General features: G+C 64.0%; 5 protein-coding genes across 5 annotated transcripts; 2 read left to right on the top strand and 3 right to left on the bottom strand.

Moving 5' to 3' along the window:
* Window positions 1–193: 193 nt before the first annotated feature.
* On the top strand, window positions 194–1258 carry PFL1_04242 (uncharacterized protein; the record flags this gene model as incomplete). Its single annotated transcript, XM_007881765.1, has 1 exon — window positions 194–1258. One exon carries the CDS (start codon window positions 194–196, stop codon window positions 1256–1258), a length of 1065 nt encoding a protein of 354 aa, XP_007879956.1.
* Window positions 1259–1464: 206 nt separating this feature from the next.
* On the bottom strand, window positions 1465–3299 carry PFL1_04241 (uncharacterized protein; the record flags this gene model as incomplete). The annotated part of the gene is made up of 4 exons (XM_007881764.1): window positions 1465–1829; window positions 1939–2495; window positions 2606–3106; window positions 3226–3299. 4 exons carry the CDS (start codon window positions 3297–3299, stop codon window positions 1465–1467), a joined length of 1497 nt encoding a protein of 498 aa, XP_007879955.1.
* A 2476-nt stretch (window positions 3300–5775) lies between these two features.
* Window positions 5776–6243, top strand: PFL1_04240 (uncharacterized protein; the record flags this gene model as incomplete). Its single annotated transcript, XM_007881763.1, has 1 exon — window positions 5776–6243. One exon carries the CDS (start codon window positions 5776–5778, stop codon window positions 6241–6243), a length of 468 nt encoding a protein of 155 aa, XP_007879954.1.
* Window positions 6244–8132: 1889 nt separating this feature from the next.
* PFL1_04239 (uncharacterized protein) lies at window positions 8133–10650 on the bottom strand (the record flags this gene model as incomplete). Its single annotated transcript, XM_007881762.1, has 2 exons — window positions 8133–9974; window positions 10081–10650. The coding sequence occupies 2 exons, from the start codon at window positions 10648–10650 to the stop codon at window positions 8133–8135; spliced, it is 2412 nt and encodes an 803-aa protein (XP_007879953.1).
* Window positions 10651–20244: 9594 nt separating this feature from the next.
* PFL1_04238 (uncharacterized protein) lies at window positions 20245–21664 on the bottom strand (the record flags this gene model as incomplete). The annotated part of the gene is made up of 4 exons (XM_007881761.1): window positions 20245–20842; window positions 20980–21217; window positions 21346–21394; window positions 21515–21664. The coding sequence occupies 4 exons, from the start codon at window positions 21662–21664 to the stop codon at window positions 20245–20247; spliced, it is 1035 nt and encodes a 344-aa protein (XP_007879952.1).
* Between the last annotated feature and the right edge of the window lie 483 nt (window positions 21665–22147).

The raw sequence follows: 22147 nt of genomic DNA, 5'->3' as shown, positions 1-22147 counted from the left end.
CCAGCGCACCGGCGCGCAGATGCCGCGGGCTCCACTGGCCAAAGGGGTAACGACGAGAGACTTTGCCTCGGCGCCGCGCCTCGCCTGACCTGGCCTTCGCCGCCCATATAAGCGCTCTTGGAACAGGTGCCATGCCAGCTCGACCCCTCACCATCCGCCAGTCTCACCCTCTCCTCTGACCGACCCGCCGACGATGCTGCGCCACCTCTACCTCCTGCCCCTCTTTGTCAGCGCCGCCGCGGCCGCGCTCACCTACAAGGGCGTCGACTGGTCCTCGACGTCCCTCCTCGAGTCGCAGGGGACAAAGTGGTACACCTCGTCGGGCAGCCCCGCCGCGCTCGAGACCATCATGGCGCAGAATGGCGTCAACACGGTGCGCCAGCGCATCTGGGTCAACCCCTCGGGCGGCGTATACGGCCTCGACTACAACGTCGCCCTCGCCCGCCGAGCCCAAAAGGCCGGCCTCAAGGTCTACCTCGACTTCCACTACAGCGACACATGGGCCGACCCGGCGCACCAGGTGCCACCCGCCAAGTGGAAGGGGCAGGGCATCGACGACCTCTCAAACACCCTCTACCAGTACACGCTGCAGAGCATGCAGGCGTTCAAGAGCGCCGGCATCGACGTCGAGATGGTATCCATCGGCAACGAGATCCGCAACGGCCTCCTGGCCCCCGTCGGCGCCCTCGACCCGAGCACAAACGACGTCGCCTGGAACACGGCCCGCCTGCTCCACTCGGCCTCGGCGGGCGTCAGGGACGCCAAGCTGCCGCGCCGCCCCAAGATCATGATCCACATCGACAACGGCTGGGACGCCAGCCTCCAGACGAAGTGGTACGAAAAGGTGCTCAAGGCCAACTCGCTCCTCGCCACCGACTACGACATCCAGGGCGTCTCCTACTACCCCTTTTACGACTCGCGCGCCACCCTGGCCAACCTCGCATCGGGCATCCGCACCCTAAAGTCAAAGTACGCCAAGGAGGTCATGGTCGTCGAGACCGACTGGCCCTCCAAGTGCTCCAGCCCAAAGTACCCCTTCCCCTCGGACACCAAAAACATCCCCTTCACCACCGCCGGTCAGGCCCAGTGGATCCAGACTGTCGCAAAAACGGCCCAACAGGCCGGCGCCGACGGACTCTTCTACTGGGAGCCCTTCTGGAAGAGCAACGCCAACCTCGGCTCGAGCTGCGAGGACAACACCTTTATCGACGCGCAGGGCCGCGTCACCACCGCCCTCGCCGCCTTCAAGTCCATCTGAGGCCGCCAGGCAGGCAGGCAGGCAGGCAGCTGCAAACAGGGGCGCGATGCTTTGCATGCAACAGCAGTGGTATCGGTTGCAACAGCTGCAGCCGCGGGAACATCGAGTCTGATAGCAATGGATCCTTTTGCCTGCGTGGAACAGAGTCGATGTCATCGTCCGCCGACGGCGCGGAGGCGAGCCAAGCGAACCGCGGCCGGACCGGACTAGCCTCGTCGCCAATAGTAGGGGCTGCCGCCCTCGTACGGCCTCTGGCGTGTGCTCGGGCTCGCGCTACCGGACCACGCCGCGCCGTAAGGGTTCCTCTCCCTGCTCGAGCCCGAATCGTCATGCTGGCGCCGTCGATCGGGCTCGGTCCGCGGGTTGATCGGGTTGGGTAGCTTGAGGTTCGTGACAAAGTTTCTCAGATCCGCGGCGGCTGTCGAGGTGAAGCCGAGCCTGAGCGCGTCCGACGCGGGCGGCCTCGGACGGTTCGGGGCCGTCATCTGCTTGACGGCTTGGTAAAGCTGCGATACCTCGGCCTTGGGAAAGTAGGAGATGAGCAGGCCGACGTGGACCAGCTCGATGGGCGCTGCGGGCGGGTGAGCGCGTCGAGCAGCAGCGGCGGGGAACATGTCAGCGCACACGTCCCCTCCCCCGAGGGTTCGGGGCTCAGGCTCGATGGACGTTGCTCTACCCACCCAGAGGACGCTGCCTGTTGAGCTCTCGCGGGTTGCTGCTCGGCGCGAGGCAGCCGCCGTAGACGCGATCCTTGGCCAGCGCGACGTACGTCTCGAACGTGGCCTTGATCTTCGGCCCCACACCCGGACCGGGCGCCACACCGAGGTTGGCCTTGAAGAAATCCGCAATCGCCGGTGCGACGGGCAGGAAGTTGGGGTCCTGGAGCAGGCGCAGCGAGGTGGGCGTGAGGCCCGCGCTAGCCAGCAGAGGAGAGGTCGAGGACACCGATACGGACGACGCCCGGACCTGCGCGTGGAGGATGACCAGCGCCACCTGGGCCGCAAACAGGAAGTCGTTGCCCTCCGAGACGTCGATGAGCCGCTGGCCTCTGGCGTCGACCTGAAGACCCGCCTTGACGTAGTGCGCGGCGAGCTGGCGGATAAAGTCGGGCCACGGTCCCAGGTGTTCGGAGAGCTTTTCCGCGGCGTTGGGGACAAGGCCGCGCTGGACGCGCCAGTAGAGGTCTTGCTCGTCGTCTGGCGTGAGCCCGCTCTGCTCGACGCAGATAAGAGGCTCCCTTGCGGTCGTAGCGGAGGCGGAGAGGGGGATGCATGGCCTGCGCGATCAGCTGCGAAGAACCCAAGGCAGAGGCGAGAGGTGGCGACCAAGAGTAGAGTCGACTCTCACGCTTCGAACCGTTCGCGCTGCAGCTGCGAGAGTGCGGGCGTCTTGCCGTCCCTGATGCTCTCCTTGAACCAGAATTTGCGGTCCGTCTCGGGCTCTGTCGCGTCGACGGGTGGAGGGGGAAGGACCACGCCGTCGTCAGGCTCAAGCTCTGCGGCCGGAACCGGGCCGAGTCGGGTCGGTGAGGGGGGGGCGAGGTGCGCGCCTTGGAACGCCAGCTTGTTGGCCATGAAGTCGTGGAGCGTCGTCAGCCTCTGCTTGCCGTCGATGCAGTAGAGGGTATCGACGCCGCTGTTGCTAAAGACGGAAAAGAGGAGGGGCGGGACATAGCAACGCCGCAGGATCGAGTCGAGGAAGCCGGACTGCTGGCGCGCCGACCAGCGTGGCCCTCGACGCGGGTCGGGCGCAACGTCGGCAATGGCGCCGGTCTGGATCATATCGAAGACGGCCCGGGTCGTGTACTGCGTCGCCCTGCGGTGGTGCTGCACCGGCTCGATGTCGAGGCTGCGGGCAAGGTTGCGTGCCAGACGCGGTTGACAGGGAGCGGGTGTCAGCCTCGTGCGCGGGTCAGGGGAGACAATGGGCTCGGGAGGCCGAGGCGGGTGGAGAGACGCTGGGCTCACATTGCATCGTCGGCCTTGATCTCGTCTTTCGAGGGCTGGTGCGGCGTGTTGGTAGCAGTGACGGCAGGCGACATGGCGCGGGACCGTTGGGTGCACGGGAGCGGTGTGGCGCCTGTAGCTGGGACGATCGTGTCGAGGCGGCGTTGGCGTGGGCGTTGGAGGTGAAGGTGCGGGCGCAGGCAAGCAGGCAGGCAGGCAGGCAGGCAGGCAGGCAGGCAGGCCCATCAGCCCTCTTTGCTCCGCGCCGCGCCGCGCTGCACCGCCTTACTGCCACCATTTGATCTCTCCAGCGAGGTCCCCATTAGTCCGCCTGCTGACGACGACCAGAGGACCGTGCGCCACCCCCACCTCCGTCGCTCCCTCTTTGCGCCTCTTGCCGTCGCTTCACCATCATCAAGTCGTCCAAGCCACCGTGCCTCGTCGCCCGGCGGCGGGCTACAGAGCCAGGCAAGCAACCATAGTGGACCCCGTCAATTCCTGCCTCGCATCGTCACGAATACACCTCTCGCCTTTGCCGGCAAGAGGCCCGGCTTGATCCCGCCATGGGCCCAGGGCCGTGCCTGCTCTTTGCGGCTCTTCGCCGCTATCGACGCGGCACGGCTACAACGGAAGCGCACACCTCTCCATCGGCCCGGCTCGCCGCAGCAGTGGGCGGCGAAAGAGCAACTACACTACTAAGCCGTTCTCTCCATGGCAAATCCGAGCAGCACTGGCGCCGCTCGCAGACCAAGATGAGGCTCAAGCTTCCATGGCTCAGCTCCCGCCCTCCTGACCCCCTTGAATCGCCCACATCGGCCCGCCTCTGCCCCATCGCTCTCAGCCGGACAAGGGCGATATGGCGTGCCGACGATAAGGCTGGCGTCGAAAGCGCGGTCGTACAATCTTGTTCCCTACCTTGTCCCTCTCTGAGCGTTGCATCCTCTTTGTCTCTCGGCCTGGTCTCAACATCCTACGCCGCAGCAATGCCGACTGGGTCACCAATCCATTGCGCCCACCTTGGCCGCTGACGCCCGGTAACGGATCGCAAGTCCCGGCTCCTTGCTATTGTCGGTCGGGCGGTCCCGGCCTAGAAGGCCGCACAGCCCCCTTCTGTGGCGCCAACGACGGCATACAAGGTGGGTGGTCGCCGTGACACGGCTGCTGCTGGGGGAAGACCTAACGATTTTGTACGCGTACCGGCAGCCTCGATGCGGACGTACAATGCTGCTGCATGTCGTACGGGCCGAGGTACGGAAGTGGGGCGCGCACAACTTGCCTCAACCGGCCCGGCCTGAGTCGTGAGTGACTCTCCCGCGTTCTTTGAGCTCGCTCCTCGAGGGAAGCATGCGGAGGTGACGGCGAATCCGCGAAGTTAGGCTCAAAAGGGCGCTCGAATCCCGTCATGCTTTGCCTCGCAATCTCGACCCCACCCAGCGCACTCGTCACTCGCCACCTTATAAGCCTTGCAGTACGTCCCTCAGTTCGCCGCCTTGCAGAAGAGCGCCACACCTCTTACGGGACCCTACATATCTTACGCCGCGTTCACCCCTGCATCCAGCCGTCAAAGCCGCCAGACCTCGCAATGAAGCCCCCCCACCTCAGTCATCTGGCCTCTCCTCTTCCGTCCCCTTGTCGCTTTACGGTCCTTGAGGCGCTAGGGAAATCCTGAATCGGTCAGCCGTTCCCATATCTTCTCGTGCCTCTACAGTCTCACGGACCCACCTCACCTGTCCGACATGCATCCCTCTTCAGCTTGGTCTCGACGTCCTCAGCAGCAGCAACCATAGCAGCTGGCAATGCGAGCTTTCGGAGGGCCCCCGCAGAGGTCATGCAGAGGGTCTGCGTGATTTTGCAGTGAAACCCAGAGGCTCCGCGTGACGTTGTCCTCAGGTTACATTTCACTCCTGTGTAGACTGCGTGCTGCGACAACTCCATTAAGGTACAGTACGTACACACCGCCGCCAACGCCTGCCGTTAGAATGCACTGCCGGCTGCCATTGTCCATCAGGCGCCCTCGGCCAAGTCCTGATTCGCCGATGGCATGCCATTCATCAATGGTCTTCGGGGCATCGTTGTTCCAGGGGTAGGCCGAGGTCAGGAACCAGACAATGCACATCCAAGGAGTCTCGCCTCGATGCGGACGTACAACGGTACTGCGCATCATTGTTCGGGCCGAAGCACGGACGTCGGGCACGCACGATCTGCCGTACTCGGCCAGAACTGAGCGAGGCCCCTGACAAACGCGCCCTCGTAAGCTGGCTCGACGAGCAAAGCAGAGCGTGCGGGAGTGGCGGAGCATACAGCATAACGACGGGCGGGATAAAAGGGCGCTCGATTCTCGTCCTGCTACCTGCTCTTGCCCCACCATATCTCAATCCACTAGCCGCCTAGCCAAGTGGGCCCGCTGGTAAGCCTCTTCTTTCGCCACTTTGCAAACGCGCTCCCGGGACCGCGCTGACTTACGCCGCACCCACCTCTCCGGTCCGGTCTCGCTCCGAAATTCGTCAAGCTTCGCGATGAAACTCCTCCTCCCCGCCATCGCAGCCCTGTTCTGCCTCGCCTACGCCGCCGATGCGGCGAGGCACAACCTCTTCTTCACCAGACCCAACGCTAGCGGGAAGCAGAAGGTCTGCAACGTCCTGCAGGGCGGCGAACGCGGCCGGGGCGTCTTCGCCAACTTTGATTGCTGGCCCAACCCGAAGCACATCCAGGCGCCGCACTGCTCCCTCGACGAACGGAGGTTCTGCAACATCTGTCGCCAGCTCAACAGCGATTGCCTGGACTATCCCCCTTCTTAAGGCTAAGAAATTTCGTCAGTGGGTGAATCGAGAGTCTTCGTCGAGCGCCTCGCGTCCAAGCCTAGCGCTCCGAACGCCCGTTCGTCGACGTGGCATGCTCTTCGACCCATCTCGCCGCCGAGTCAACCACCTTTTCCTCTCTTCCATCACCTTTCCCCTCCCTGCCGCCGTTCCCCCGTACGCCGGCAGTCCGTTCTTCGCCCGCCCTTATTCCCTTCGCAAACCCCCATTCCCCGCCTGATCTGATGTTCCCCAGTCACTCTCGCGCGCCTTGCGCCCGTATCTCACCATCACGCAGCGCCCGACCAAATGCCACTTGGGCCGAGGTCCACAGGTCGCAGCCAATCCCCCTGGACTATCGCATCCCCTCCATCAATTCATACATATTGCCCCCTCCATGCTACCTTGGTGTGTCTCCGCAGTCGTCCGACGGATTGGAGACTTGGAGATTCGTGCAACCTACCCATCCCCGAACAACGCCTCTGCATTCAGCTCGCCAGTTACAAAGCAACCGAGCAGTCATCCACCCCTTCTGCCCGGCTGCTGACGCCCAGAATTGGCGCGGACAACTGCCGGCGACTGATACGCAGATGGAGGCTGCCCCCCTACCGCGATGGTTCCGTTGTGTGGTCGAGCCGCCAACACCCGAGCCCGTGTCCTGTGAAATTGTGGAGGACATGTGAGAGCGAGCGGAAGGGGAACGAGGGTGGGCTCGAGGATAAAAAGGTGTCGACGGAGAGCCAGGCATCGTCCTCGTCGCCCTCATCCTTCTGCACCGATCTCGTCTTGCCATCCAGTGACCGCATCCGTACGCTGCACGCTCGGCCTCCCGTCCTCGTACCTGCTCTCAAAGACGCTCACTGACCTCCCTTCCGCTCTCCGCCCCACACCTCGACCGTCGTAAAGCCTCACAATGAAGCTCCTCCATGCCGCCATCGTCGGGATGTTCTGCATCGCCTCGACGGCCCACGCCGCGGGCTACACCTTCTACAACAGGCCGTCTGGACCTGACAAGAAGCAGAAGCTCTGCGCCGTCGTGGATGGAGCCGAGTACGCCCGCGACGTAATGGCGCTGTACAACTGCTGGCCGAACCCGAAGCGCATCGCCGAGCCCCACTGCAACATCGGTCCGGAGGAGTTTTGCAACCTCTGCTCGAGACTCCATGGCACATGCCGGGACTATTCTGCATCCGCCTCTCCCTCACCCTGATACCGTCGGTTAGAAGGCGGTGCGATTGTCTCGCTCTCCAATCCAGCCCACGACCGAGTCATCCACGTGTGCATCCCTCTCCATCACCATGCCTCTCTCTGCCGTCTCTCCCAGCATGCCAGCATTTTGCCCTCCAAATGCCGCGTGCGATCGCCCATCTCCCGTCAGACGCTGCTGCGGACATGCGAGGTCGATGCTTTCCGCCTGCCTCGCCGCCGGCGTGTGAGAGCAATGAGACGAGCCGAACGACGCACGACGAGAGGAAAGGGGCGAAACAGTGATGCTTTTTGTTTGGATGCCGAGAAATGACAGACAGTGTGTCATTGGGGAGGGGAGGAACAAGAGGGCGAGGAGAAGGGCGTGTGCGTGTGTGTGTCTGTGTGTGTGTGCGGCATTGGTGACATGCCTCGAAAGAGGGGTAACGAATGGACAGGGAAAGGGCCAGCAGGGCGCTGTGGCCTCGAGCCCTGTACATCTGAGGGTGTGGAGAGAGACAACGATGAAGGATCAGAGGAAGGGGTACAGGTGAGGGAGGGTGAATGGGGGAGCGGTAGTGGGGTGGAGCCCAGAGAGGGCAATGCTGAGGATCAAGTGTGGCGACGGTGACAAGTATACAGAGACGGTTGAAGGGAAGGAGGCAGCGGCAGAGAAAGCATGACGAGGAGAGGCAGATCTACAGATGCGGTGGGAACGGGTCTTCTAGTGGCGAGGAGTGAGCGGGGAGTGAGTGCGTAGGACTGAGTCCAATTCAGGGTGTCTATGTCTCGGCGGGACCGGTGCGGGTGCAACATCGGCCCAGCGCCAGCTGGTGGCAGGAACGGAACGATGCAAGTGCAAGAGCAATAGGCAGCGGAATGGGCTCCCCTCGCCTCGCCAAAGGCGACAGCCGGAAAGACCCGGGTGCGGGAGCTCGGCGATGCTCAGGACGCCGTGTTCTTGACGACCTTCTCGAACTCGCGGGCGAGCTCCTTTCGCACGCGCAGCTTCTCGGGCTTCGACTTGAGGTCCGGGTCAGTGAGGAGCAGCAGCTTCTTGACCCGGTTGATCAGGCCGCGCGGCCCGTCGAGGCCGATCTCGAGCGCATCGTAGCGGTGCACGTACTTTTCAAACTTGACGAGGTCTTCGGCGTCGAGCTCGGCGCGCAGGCTGGCGTAGAGCGCGCGATGAGCCCGTCGCTGGTCCTCGGCGGCGTCCGAGAGCTCGGTGGAAGAGTTGGAGTAGTCGGCGATGCCCGAGTGCAGCGATTGGGAGCTGTGCGACGTGTCCGAAGATAGCATCGGCTGGCTGCATCGGATCTCCATCAACGCCGAACGCTGCTTGGACTGCGGCGAGGGCGAGTTGGCCCCGAGCCCCCTATCGGCGTACAGGTTGGCACCGTTGATCACGTTGACGTTCTCGGCCAGCGGCGAGGCGCCTCCCGATCTCGACGGGGCGGTGTTGGCGGCGGCACCGTCGCTGAAGACGTCGTCCTTGAGCATCGGGATGGCATCGTGGACGCTGCCGGCCCTGCTTCTCGCACGCCGGGTACGGTCGCCTCCCGCCGAATGGTTGCTCAGCCTCGAGGCTGGACGGGATCCCGACTGCGCCGCCCCGAGAGGCGCGCTGTGCTGCTGCTGTTGCTGGACGGTGAACGACGTCTTCCGCTGCTGACGCCGTTGCTCGACGTACTCTTGAAGGTAGTCGCCCGTCACAGTTGCTGCCTCCGACACGACGCTCGGACCCCGACTTCTGGCATCAACCCCTGCACTGGCAGCACCCGGCGCGGCCGCGGACGAGTACGGCGGGATGCCGGCAAGCTGCTGAAGGCCAGGGTCGAGGGTGCGATCGACCGAGATGGTGCTCCTGCGCTTGCCCTGCGTCGGACGCAGGTTGCCTTGCCCGAGCCTGTTTGCCGATGGCGCTTGCTGGCCGCCGACCATTGCAGCGTGCTGACGATTCATCGCGGCGAGGGCCTGGCTCGTCAGCGCGGATGCATCGTTCGATGCACTGTTAGGTCCCGGCGGGAAGGTGGCCGAAGTTGGCAGACGCGAACCGGCGACCGATACGTCGGACTCTGCGCGGCGCGAACCGAGGCGGGACGAGCGTCCCTCGCCGTACAGGGCGCCGAATTCACGATGCGCGGCATCCTGGTTGATGATCTCGGCCAGGCTAGCGCTGTCGCGTTTGTTGTTGTACGGCGGCCACTCGTGCGATTCTTCGTGCGCGTGGTTGAGCGAACGTCGCCCCGGGCCCGATGATAGCGGACCGAGCTCCTGGGGGCGTGGGACGCTGGGGAGCATCGTGGGCAGCGACAGCGCCGAGACAGGCGTGGGCGGACGCAGCTCGGGACGGTCCTCGACTTGCAGGTTGGACGAGCAGTACGTCATCTGGCCCTGATGACGGCCGTCAGAGCTCTTGCTGGCTGACGAGGGGGCCGAGGGCGCAGAGATACGGTCGAGATCGATGAGGGTGTCGCCGGAGCGGTAGCGCTCGTCGAGGTCATCCCCGGAATGGATCCGGCCGGGCAGGCGCTCCTCGAGGGTCGATAGACGGCTCTCGACGTCACGGCGGTAGAGGGCCTGGTCGCGCTGGAGCTGCTCGTGGCGAAGGGCGGCGTTGTCGGCTTCGAGCTGGGCAATCTGCTCGCGCAGCACGCGGTTCTCGATCTCGACCGCCTCGCTCTGCGCTCGCAGCTTGGCGGCGTAGCGCTCCCAGTTCTTGCACTTGTTCGCCAGCTCGTAGTACTTTGCCGAAAAGGCGGCCTGCAGCGCATCGACGCCAAACTGACATCGACACCGGAGCAGGGTGAGGGTGGACTCGTATCAGCGCCGGTCGTCGACGTGTGCCTTGCGGGAGAGGGCGTCGCAGAGGTCGGAAGCCGGCACTCACGCTATGGTCAAAAGAGTCGGGCGGAGCAGGGATTCGCGAGCTGGCGCTCGACACGCTGCCCTCCCGATCCGAAGTGGGGACCTGACGCTGCTGTGTGAGGTCGACGTTCTTGGCAAGGCCCGCGCTGATCGGCGCCGAACCCTTGGCGCTCGACGGCCGCCGGGAGTGAGCTGGCCATCGCGACGAGGGAGCGCCACTCGCCGGCGCCGGCGCCAGGGGTTCCTGGCCGTCGTCGGTGCCGTGCGCCGATCCGGCGCCCAGGCTGCTGCTGCTGCTGCTGTTCTGGGTGAGCTTGCGGTCCGACAGGCTGGTGATCATGCTCGAGGCGGTGCTGGCCATGCGCCTCGCCGGTGGCTCGTTCTCTCGATTCGAGAGCGAGGAGGAAGCGCGTGCCCGTTCGACCTCGCGCTCCTTACGCAGGATGGCCCTCATCTCGGTGTTGGAACCGCTGCCGCCGTGTGCTGCCCTCGTGTGGGCCAGGTGGCGCAGGACGACGTCTTGTGCGGGGCCGCTGGCTGCCGCCGACCCTGGCTGCACCGCGAGTGAAGTCGGACCTTGACGCCTGCTCATGCCGGCTCGGTCGTCGTTGGGGCTGATGCGAGGCAGGGTTCAGGGCCCGAGAAGGCCTCCGGGTTTCCAGGAACGAGGTGGACTTGAGGAAGATGATGGCACAAAGGGACTTGCGAGGGAAGAAGGAGACGGCGTAACGTCGCCTGGCCTGGTACGAGACTTATAAGGGCCGATCTCGGCTGCGCTCGCGCTCGTCTGCTCGTCGAGAAGGAGAGGGGAAAAGCAAGGTTGAAGGCCCGGTAAGGTTGGGGGGCCCAAGGTGATGCTTGCGAGTGTGACGGCTGACGAGTGGACGGGTCGATTAGGCTCGATGCTGGTCCACGGAGATCGGCACAGGCGCGAGCGTGTGGGCTGTTTCGTCTAGGTCACCCTTTTTTGCAAGGAGTGGCGCGGGTCGTCGTGGTTGCGGTCGTGACTTCGTTAGAAAGGCCGGTGCCAGGCCGCTGTGCGTGCTGGAGCTGTAGGCAGGCTGCGTCCGGAGCGGTCCGATGTGAAGGTGCTGAGACGGTGTCGGGGCGGAGCGCAACGGGGCGGAGCGGAGCGGAAGCCGCCGAGATCGGGCAGCCAGGGGCAGCGAAGCTCGGATTGAACCAGCAAGGCGCGGCTTTGGGCCCGAGGTTGCCTGCGCACGCCGGACGCCCGAGGCGCTGGACGAAGTCGGGAAGGCAGTAGTAGGGGTAGTGGTAGTGGTAGGCTGGGGCTGCGTGGAGGAGCGCCAAATGAACAGGTGCGGGCAAGCTAGGAAGATGAAGGCCGTGGCGGGGCGATGCAGGTGACCGAGTGTAAGCTCGTGTGACTGGCGGCCCGCGGGGCTGGTCAAGGCAGCGTTACGTTGTACGTGGATCGGTGGGAGGACGAGGATGAGGAGCAGGAAGCAAGATGCTCGGTGGCCCTGCCTCGCGGTGTTTTTCTCGTTGTTGCTCTGGCCTGCTGGAAGGTGGATGTGTTGGTCTCCCCTTTCACCCTCCTCTGTCGGCAGGGATGGCCAGTGCGGTGGGTAGGGCGATGCACCTGTAATTTTATCCCTTCCCTTGCTTTCTTCTTAGCTTCTTCGCTTCTTCCTGATGAGATCCCGTCCTAGATTAGAGCGTAGCTGGCTGAATGCCGAATGCAGGTGGGTGTTCTGCACGACGGCGAGCAATAGATCGAGGTGCAAGCGGCAGCCGCGTGCTGTGCGGCTGTTGTACAAAAGCAGTGGGCAGTAGTGGTGCTGTAGCGGAGGAAGCGCGGTCGTCGTCGGGCAGAGGTGCAGCCGGCGCTGTGATGTAGCGAGGGGGCGCAGGTGGTCTGCCAGGCGGGCGCACGGCCGCGGCGTGATTAATTATTCTTGGTTGTGACGGAAGTGATGTCAGAGAGGAGAGCGTCGGCGGCTTCGGCGGCGGTTGGCGGCGGCGGCGACAGGGTGCATGCAGAGGAGAACGATGGGATGGCGTGAAAGAGCAACCAAGCACAAGGTAGGTATGGGTGGTTGAGTATATGTATGTAGAAGAGGCTTGGAAGGGGTGGGCTAGACCGTCCTCTGACCGAGTCGAGCGGCGAGACCGGCCGAGCGAGTTGGACAGGCAGGCGGATGAGGCGGGGCGGGCCTGGACTGGCCAGAGTGGCGACAAGGCCGGGATCGAGTCGAGTCGAATCGAAGATGGAGAGATAGAGGTGAGGTCAAGCCCGAATGTGACACTTTCATGCAAAGGGCCTTGCAAGCGTGCGTGCGTGCGTGTGTGCGTGCTGTCCGTTGCGCCGGAAGGCAGGCAAGAAGAAAGCAGGCAGGGCAGGAAGCAAGCGGACGCAAGGGAACAAAAGCAAGAGCCTAGGAGCAGCCGAGCCGTGCGGCAGCAGGTAGGCAGGCGGCGTCTCGAGCTGGGTCGGGGGTCGAGCGGATCCGGTCGAATGAGCGCCGTGCGACGGCGGCGGCGGTTGGCGGTTGGCGGGTGGCGAGACGGGCGAGGCCAGGCTGGACTTCGTTGCACTCGGCGGGTCGTGACGGAGCGAAGGCGCTGCAGGCCGGAGCGCAGACGGGCGAGCAAGTCGCAGCTAGTAGTCGGCGAGGACGGCGAGGGGGCAAAGGGAGCGGGGACGAAGGACGCTCTGTAGGGTAGCTCGAGCCGCTGTCCTGGTCCAAAGCAGTCTAGGCCTTTATGTACTTCCGGCGCAACGGCTGAGGATTGCTCGTAGAGGCGCTCAGAAGCGGGGCAGAGAGCGAACAGCTAGAGTGTTGGGCCGGAGGCAGTCTTAGAGTAGTGTCAGTCAGGTGTGTAAGAGTGGCAGGTGGCCTATGGAACCAGGATGCTGTCTGCACACGGCGATGGTCGACGTCCGGGTACGGTAGCTCAAAGAAGGGCCCGTCTAAGAGAGCACTCTGATCGTGGGGACAGGAAGGGCGGCAGCCGACGCACACCCTACCGCACCGCCTCGATTCTCTGGCCCGAAAGTCACCAACCAGCCAGCCCTCTCTCGGTACTGTAGCAAGCCAGGGCCGACTGCCTTGCTTCTGGCTGCGTCTTGTTGCGGATTCCCCCCGCGGTCCTCGCCCGTTCGGCGTCCGGCTTTGCCACATGTTTCGCCTTCCGCCTGCCCGTCCGCCCGCTCGCTCCTGATGACCGTCCGCCGCTGCTGCGTTGCCCCCTTGCTTTGCGTGCCGTGCGATGATCGAGCAGCACAGGTGCCGTACCGGTATATCCTTCCGCTGGGAAGAGAGAGCGGACAGACCCGCTCGCCCGCCCGGCGGGCTCCAGCTGGGAACCTAGCCTCTGCCTAAGTTAGGTACCACCCTTGGCTCGTGTGGCGAGAGTGAGTCGGCGGACAAAGGGTCCCGAAATGACCAAGCGCTAGGTTGCTCCCAAGTTCTGCCGTCCATGGCGCCTTGGCCGTGGAACCCGACACAGATAGATTGCCTGGGAACCGACTTGGCGCGCTCCGCAATCGTCGGGCTTGGGCCGAGTTGCGTGCGGAGGCGAAGGCGGGAGGGCAACGTACCTACCGCCCAGCCGTCCGCTACGCCATCGTAGCCCACGTCGGGCAGGGGCTGTGGCGATCCCTTGGTGCCTACCCGTTCGGTCGTGTGAGTGTCCGACACGCGCGGTCCCGGGTGGCCAAGGGTGTGTCGTGCAGCTGTACGTACGTCTGGTACACAGGCGTACGTACGGCAGGCAGGCCTGCCAGGCCAAGCAGTAATGAGTCTCAGGTCGGAGCGCGGCGGCTTCTTGGCTGCTAGCTTGTCATGAGGGCCAAGTTGGGGCGGTCGATGTCTTTGTTGCCGCCGCCGCCCGACGACCCTCGTCAGGGCGGACAAAGCAAGCAAGGAGTTCACACACCAAGGAACCACACTCGGCCGCCCAAGCAGCGGCGACGGCAGGCAGACCAGAGCCAAGCAAGCAAGCAGCAGGCTCTTTTGCCCGTGCTCTCCCATAAACCGCCGCGGCAAGCAGCATGAAAACCAACAAACAGACCCGGCGCCGAGGACCTAGGTACATGCACACACGCACACAGACATACATCATCGCCCATTTCACCAGCGCCTCGGCGCCCAGCCTACACATCCTGCCAGCCTGTGCGCTCTGACAGAGCAAGGCAAGAAGGCATCAAAGGCAATAACGGATTGTTTGGCCGCGCCCTCGTCTGTCACCGTAAGTGCTTTCTTACATGCCATCCACGGTGCACGGGCGGTACAGAGCAAGAGTGATGTGTGGTGCTCGGGCAGGACGCTGGGCTCCCTCCTGCCTGTGCCGCCCGTGCAAGCGAGACCAACACTGCTGCGCCGCAGCATCATGGACGCGTCTTTCGAAACCACCACCGCCTGCCTATTCTATCTGCGCTCTCGAGGTGTGCGTGCGTGCGTACGTGCGTGCGTGCGTGCGTGCGTGCGTACCGCTCGTTTCGCATCGTCTCGCCTCGATCATCATCGCTACCAGGATCGCTCCTTGCCTTGAGCCCTGCCTCCACCAGATCAGGAAACGAGCTGCCTCGTCATCGTTGGGTTCCGGATCTTACCCATCAGACACACACACACACACCAACATACCTTCCGTCGATCATGCCGTCCTCGTTGCGCGGCGATATTGCATCGCTTGCGAGCAGGGCGCTTCCTGGGCGAAGCCGGGCCGTCAAGCGATGGCAATCAGAAACGCCTTTCCGGGCCTCGTTTGTCGATCCCGAGCCCGCAAGGTAGAGCAAAGCACCTCTGTCTCGAAAAGTGCGAGGACAGCCGAGCGCCATCCCGTCTCTTCGCCCGTAGGAAGCTGCTGCCAGAGCGGTGCCGGCAAGCATGCTAAGAGAACGGAGAGGCTAGGGTCCGCTGCCGCTGTACTAGCGTATGTGCCGCTAGCATGCGAGCGCTCGCGCGTTGCCCGCTCGTGTGGACCTGGTCGGGCATCGAGGCACAGGCGGAGATCGCGCCATGCCTACATGAGGCCCTTCGGCTCGACGAGCGGCGCCCCTCCACGAGCGAGCGAGCGCATGGGCGGTTGTCAGCGATTCACGTTTCGAGATTCGCAGCGGCTCGCAAAAAGGGTCCTGGCTTGCTTGCCTGCGCGCTGCTTGCTTGCTTGGCTCTTTTTCTCTACCCTGTCTCTGCTTGCGCGCATGCTTGCTCGGCCCAGCCTCTGTGAGCACAGCCCGCGCCCCCAAGCGTCGCTCCATAGCAGCGCAAGCGACAGGTAGCACGACGCTAAGCGGTCTAGTGCGAGCGTCCGGACGGGCCACGAGGCTGCAATTGACCGCCGTCCCCGCGCGGGCCAGCAGGCCAGCCTCGGCTTGTGTGTCTTTCTGCCAGAGCGAGCTAGGCTGTTGCCTGGTCTGCCGCTGTATGTACAACCTACTCTAGCTTGCCTGTCTCCGTGCACCGCAGCTGACCGACAGCAGGCAGGCTAGCGCTGCAGGGCTCGAACGTCTCGCCCCGAGAGAGAGACGTATGACGGGCCGATCCACTGGGCTGGGAAGTGATCCCCACACCACCTCTATCGCCTACACGGAGGCTGACCAGCGGCAGCAGGGAGGAAGAGCAAGGCCAGCAAACACACGAAGCTCGACAGGCACGCACTCTCTGGCTGCATCGATTGCAGGCCTGGCTTGCCTCTTCCTCGCCTCCCGCTCTCGGCGTTGTCTCGCTGGGTACGTACCTAGCCTGCCGTAGTCGGACAGGGTCCAACGCGTTTGCGGCGGCGCCGTGACAGGACGTCGCATCAAAAGGGCGGCCGAGGCGGTGGGGATTGAACCCAAGGTACGGCCGACGAGGTGTTCATGGGCCGGGCGAGGCAAACATCCCAGCGCCCAGCGCCCGTCACCCTGGATGTCTTGCCGGCCCACATGCTTCCGACGCCGCCGCTGTCAAGCTGAAGGCGCATCCACTCGACGCCACCTTTCGCCCTCACCCGCTCAGTCAGTCAATCTCCCCCATAACAAGAACGTGACGGACAGCGGAGGGCGGTCACGCCGACGTACGGCTTTTGGTCCGGCGCAAAAGCTGGGGCATGCGTACGCCTGCCTGCCTCGACGAGCGAGCCCCTTCCATCGAAGCAGAGGCAGGCCGCCCTAGCAGCTTCTTCTCGTCTCGGCTGCCGAAGGCGCGTTTCGAGGCTTCCCGCCTTGCTTGCTTGTATGTACATCGCCCTCGCTCCGTATGTAACGCTGCACGCTGTTGCTTTCGATGCTGGACCCTGCCGTGAACAGTGGTCGGCGGGGCCGTGCGGCCCGCAGCTGTACCGGTATGTGACTCTTTGTGTGATGATTGACCTGGGCTTTCCCATTCTTGCCCTGTGGCGAGAGTCTGCATAGCAGCGCATCGACCTGGGCCCGCAGCGCCGGGCATCCGCTTCGCTGCACTTTCGGCAATCAAGTGGACAAAGGGTCCATTCAAAGCATCGCGCACAGTAAGGAGCTCTTGGACCGCAGGCGGCCGAGTGCTGTGCTGTACTTAGTACGGAACACAGGAGTACTGGCTGTCTGCGCTACAGCTACAGCTGGAACGTGCAGCACATATGTATATCGGCACGTATGATATGAAGCGGCTCGAGGCCCGAGTGGCCGACGGAGCGCGCTCGTGTCGCTACGACAACACAGCTGCGGTGTGATGCGGTCGCGATGCGGCGTGATGCGATGCGGTGCGGTGCGGTGTGATGCTGCCGTGTTCGCTGCTGCGCGTTGGGTTTCCCGAAGGCGAGCGAGCGTGGCTCGGAAGTCCCGCTCGCCGCTGTTGTCGGCGTCGGGCTGAGCACATATAGATTATCACCGTGCGCACTGCTGCATAGCCTCTGCGTCTCGGGCGTATGGGAGCTGGACGGGAAGAGGGCCGGGGACGTGATGGAAGATGCCTGACGCCGCCAACTCGCTCGCAGGCTACGGCAGCTGGCGCGGCGACGTCGAGGCCGGCCAGCCCCGTGGAGCCGAGGTGTCAAGAAGTCATGGCCCGCAGAGGCGAGTTTGTTTCCCATCGATCCGAGGACAGCGCAGTCGAACGTCGTCGTCGTCGTCCGTGTGCAGAGCAGGCTACCTGTACTACTCTAGTAGGCTTGGCCGGAGCATCGCTCACAGCGTCTGCGTCTCAGGGAGGCTGGCCCTGCGCAGCCCATAAGGGCCATACAGTCGGGTCGAGCCGTCGAGGTTTTCGGAGCGAGGGGGGCGGGCAGTCAGGCAGGCAGTCGGGCAGGCGGACGTAGGTACGTTGGCCGGACGCCGGGGGAGTGTGATCTCAGAGAAGTGAGACAGGTCTGTTGGCTAGCGGGCCGGCTGAGTGCCGGCAGGCGTGATCTCATCGTGGCAGGCAGAGGCCGGTAAGTGTGGCCGGTCTGGCAGGCGGTAGTGAGGCGAGGGCAGGCCGCAGTCCGCTAGCGCAGCTGGCTTTCGGCTGCTGCTGTCAGAAGATCACACCCGGCTCGAATCGATTCATGATGGACTGCAGATCCCTTTTTGCCCTCGCGATCATCCGCCTGGCCTGGACCTGGCTTGGCCCGCGAGCACGCTGCCGGCTCACCCGCCCCCTGCCTTCTGACCACCACCTCGTAGCCAGTCGACGGCCGTGTATTTGTTGCTCACCCTCCTCTGCCTTGGGCTACGGCGATGATCGCGTCGACGCTGTTTGACCGTGGACCGCCCTCTCGCCCTTCCCAGGATGCCGACGGAACGGCCGGTTGATAGCGGGCCCCGAAGGCACCGCATGCCGCGCACGGCCGCGCGCGGATGAGAGCAGACCAAAAGGAGTCGTCGCCAAGCCCGCCGAAAGGCTTCATCACAGCCAGGTCCAAGGACACGCCGGCGCAACCGTACGGGTACGAGCACGGGGATGCACGAGCGAGCAGCAGAGGAAGGCCTAGCTGCTGCTGAGCTCTGCCTAACCCCGGCGAGCAAGCTCGATCTTGCTTGCAGAGCGCACGCACTTACGGCAAGGAGCCAGGTCGACGAGCGAGCGAGCGGCAAAACGCACGAGAAGTAACCGGCAGGCTGAGCGTCGGACTGCTGCTGCCAACGGAGGTTGGAGGTGCGGGGATGCCTGGGCCCATCTCGGGCCATGTCGGGAACAGCGGAGGTCAGCCATCTAGCCTTGGCCTCGTCGGTCAAGGCGCCAACATGTCGACCGATGAGGAGCCCAGCCGGATGCTCGTTGTACCCATGCCGGTCGAGCAAGGTGCAGTGCGCTGCTTGCTGTGCCAACGCGCCGGCTCCGCGCGCCCTTGCTGGATCCGACGGTCCAGTGTGTTGGTCCAGGTGTTGGTCTCGCTTTGACACCCACCGGATGCGCGTTCTGGCCCGCACGGCCGCTACCACCAAAAGGAGCCAGGTGCTGTCTCGGGCCTGCGGCGTGGCATCCAGCAGCAGCACAGCGCGCATCCACTCCGCGCAACGATCTCTTGCCCTGGACTGCTCCGCGAGCAGAGATGGGGTTACCCAAGATGCGGTAACGGTACGGATGACCGTCTGAGTCTGCAAAGGCCTCGACCGCAAGCACCTTCAGCCGCGCGGAGAAACAGGATGAAGCGGTCCCACGACTCGGTGCGCCCGAGACGCTGATAGCCGCATGCTGTCGGGCATACGGGGCGCCGTACATATGTATGGAACCGGAATCTGGACCGTCAGAGGCGCTCCTCGTCGTCGGCAGCCGCTTGCTGCTTGCTTCTCGTATGATATGTCTGCCCAACAGTCGCAGAGAGAGATGCCAGTAGTCTGGCGCGCACCTTTGCCCGTTCCCGTCTGCAGCGACTCTGCGTGCATTCGCCCGCCTGCCTGCGTTTTCGTACATCGGCAGCAGCCACGCGCACCTTGCTTGCCTGCCCGTCTGCCGGTCTGCCTGCTTGTACATACCTTCCTCTGCACCCGCCTCTCGTCGGCTCAGCTTCGTTTTGGGTGGGTCCCGCTCCCGCTCTGGACATGCAGCGGCCACCCGGCTGCCATACGACGCTCGGGGTTCCGCCTTCTTCCTATCTCACTGTATGAGCCAGCTCGGTTCCTGAAGTCGTATACGAAGACCGGTGTATGTACATGTCAGGGAGCCCATCGGACGTCGTGTGTCATGCGGAGCGGGCATAATCAGAGTCAAGAGGTAGCGTCCCACACCCTCGGTCGTGGCCGTCTTGACACGGCGTGAGCTGCTGGGTATCTCGGCTTTTCGTCATGCTTTTTCCTTGGTCTTTTTCTCGAAGCGCCTTTTTGTAGGCAGATGTGGAACCCTCGCCAAGCTCCAACGTTGCGTCTTGCAGCCCGCGACGCTCTACCAGAGTACGGTCGTCGCCGAGTCAAACGTAATGCTGGTCATCTCCTGGCTGACGATGTCCAGCTAGGTTGAGGGCGTGCGCTTGCTCGGCCAGCGAGGGCATCTAAACCGTTTGCCGGGGGCTTCGGAAGCCCCAAATCGTTGTATAGCATTCATATTGCATAAAGTTTGGCGGGGTGACATCAAGCGGCTGTGTAGCTCAGTTGGTCAGAGCGTGACACTGTTAGGACTTCGGCTCGAACCGCTGAAAGTTCGTTCATGTCAAGGTCGACGGTTCGAGCCCGTCCATGGTCGTTGCTTTTTTGGCGGTTGTTGTTGCTGGCAGGGGATTGCATTTTGCTACGGACGATGGCGGTACGGGTGTGGTGGGTGTCGATGAGCGGTGGTGGAGAGGAAGGGAGCGCAGGGGATGGAGCTAGGATCGAGGGTATGCGACGAGGGGAAAAGCAACAAGACGACGCGTCCTGGCACGGCGGGTCGGGTCGGGTCAGATCGGCCAGATCGGTCAGCATGGGGTGTGCCGAGCGGGAGCCAGGTCCTGTCCAGTCGGGCCGACACGCGCAAGAGGATGACGGACGGCGATGGATGACACGAGAGCCTGATGTATGTACACAGATGGACGACGACGACGACGAAGACGACGACGACGACGACGACGACGACGACGACGTGGGACGACCTGCCTGCACGACACGGTGATGGTGACAGGAAAGAGTCTTTCTAGGGGGGGAATGGAAACGGGCCGGGACGCGTGGGTCGGATCGTGTAGAGAGGGGGTTACAGAGGTGGGGGGGTGGGATAGGACAGGCGCAGAGAGCGGCCACGATGCGATGCGGGCGGGGGGACGGGGGGCCCCCTCGCCTCGCCTCGCCTCGCCTCTGGGAGGGTGGGCACCTCTACGATGTGGGCGGCGGGATCGTCTCGGCCTGTCCGTTCGAGGCCGGCGCGGGGGCCGGGGCGGCGGGGGCGGCGGTGCTTGCCTCCTTTTCGTGCTTGGCGCGCTTCTGCTTTTCCTCGTCGCGCACCTTTGCGATAATCTGGCGGCCCTCTTCGGTGTTCCAGGGGCCGGCGTCGCTGAGCGAGCAGCCGCCGGGGCAGTTGCACTTGCCGCCGAGCGCCTCTGGCAGGTTGTCCTCGGGAATCTGCTGGCAGAGCTCGGCCTTGTACCCGCTGCCCAGGATCTTGATCTTTTCCACCGTCACCGGGTCCAGCCAGCCCTTGATGACCGACCACACCGTGGTAAAGATGTAGGGCGCGTTGATGATGTAGAACTTGCCCATCGTCTCCGGGTAGTAGTGCTGTCCGATGTTGGACGCCTGCTGGACGTACGTCGACACCTTCCAGAACTGCGAGATGCCGACGCCCTTGAGGTCCATGATGGTGCACGACGTCTCGACCAGCTCGCCGCGCTCGGCGCTGCACACGGGCAGTCGCTCGCGCTGGAACTTTTCATACTCGACGACGAGCTTCTGGATCTGGCGCTCGGCCGTCGTCCTGTCGGGCCGGGGAGGGACGGGAGGGACGGGAGGGGGTTAAAGTAGGGCCGCAGCGGGTCAGCCTGCCGATCGAGCAGCCGCATAGAGTCTCCGCCACCGCGGTCGACATCGCCGGGCTCGACGCGCGACACTCACACCTGGTACAGCGCCTTGAGGTCGAGCTTGCCGAGCATCTCGATGTAGACGGGGCGGCCGTCCTTGTCGGTCTTGTGATAGTACTGCGGGTAGTACTGGTCCACCTTTTCCTTCTCGGGGTACTCGAACTCGTGGTAGAGCTTCTCGACGCCAAACTCGGTCCTCCACTTCTCCGCCTCGGTAAACATGAGCTCGGCGGCAGGCAGGTCCCACTTCCGTGCCCGCAGGAACCGGCAGACTGCGGGGGACACAAGGGCGCAGAGGCGCGCGGGCGGCAGGGCCAAGGAGCAGCGTCAGTTCAGGCGGTCCCGACAAGGCGCCACGATGGGCAGGTCTGGCTCATCTCGACGAGCAGTAGACACTCACGGCAGGCCTCATCATGCCGCTCGGGGTTGTAGATACCCTTTTCTTGGATCTGCGGGCCGGCGACGAAAGAGGATGGGCGAGAAAGAGCGGGAGACAGGGACGGTCAGCGAGCCGGACGCGGCAGAAACGACGCGGTCGGCACCCCAGCGTCGCGCTCTGGGACACGCACGTTTTGCAGGAACTTTGCGAGGACGTGCTGCTGACCCGGATCGAGGTTTCCGGGCCTCCCGCTGAGCGAGGCGGTTGCTGCGTGGTTGGCGGCCATTTCCTTTTTGCTGGCCTTGGAGACGTGGCTGACGTTTGACTTGGTGCGCCACATGCGTGGGTGAGTATCGGGGAAGCGGCGAGGCGAGCGAAGCAGTTAGAGCTCTAGCAGAAGCTGATGCGTCGCAGTGCGAAAGCTGGTCAGGGGGGCGAACAGGGCCGTCTAGCAGTTGTGTCTGTGAGCGTGCGTCGGACGAGGCGCTGCAGATGTCGTAAACACGGTGGCCGGTCGGTCGTCGAGGGCAGGATGGTGCGGTGCGGTTGCTGAAGTGTGGCGATCGAAAGCGCAGAAGAAAAAGAGGGACCAAGGATGGACGAGAGGGGCGAGGACCTGTAGTGAGCGTGGGGTGGGTGGAAGGTGGTTCCAGGGTCGAGCGGTGGAGACGAGCGGCCGGTTGGCTGCGTTGGGTTGGGTTGTTCTCGGTGCCACGCCTGCCTGCCTGCCTGCCTGCCTGCCTGCCTGCCTGCCTGCCTGCCTGCCTGCCTGCCTGCCTGCCTGCCTGCCTGCCTGCCTGCCTGCCTGCCTGCCTGCCTGCCT

The sequence above is a fragment of the Pseudozyma flocculosa genome (genome assembly GCF_000417875.1).
Source record: "Pseudozyma flocculosa PF-1 unplaced genomic scaffold scaffold00013, whole genome shotgun sequence".
NCBI classification, from domain to species: Eukaryota; Fungi; Basidiomycota; class Ustilaginomycetes; order Ustilaginales; family Ustilaginaceae; genus Pseudozyma; species Pseudozyma flocculosa.
The sequence above is the reverse complement of the archived record's forward strand: the minus strand, read 5'-3'. Positions and strand labels throughout refer to the sequence as shown.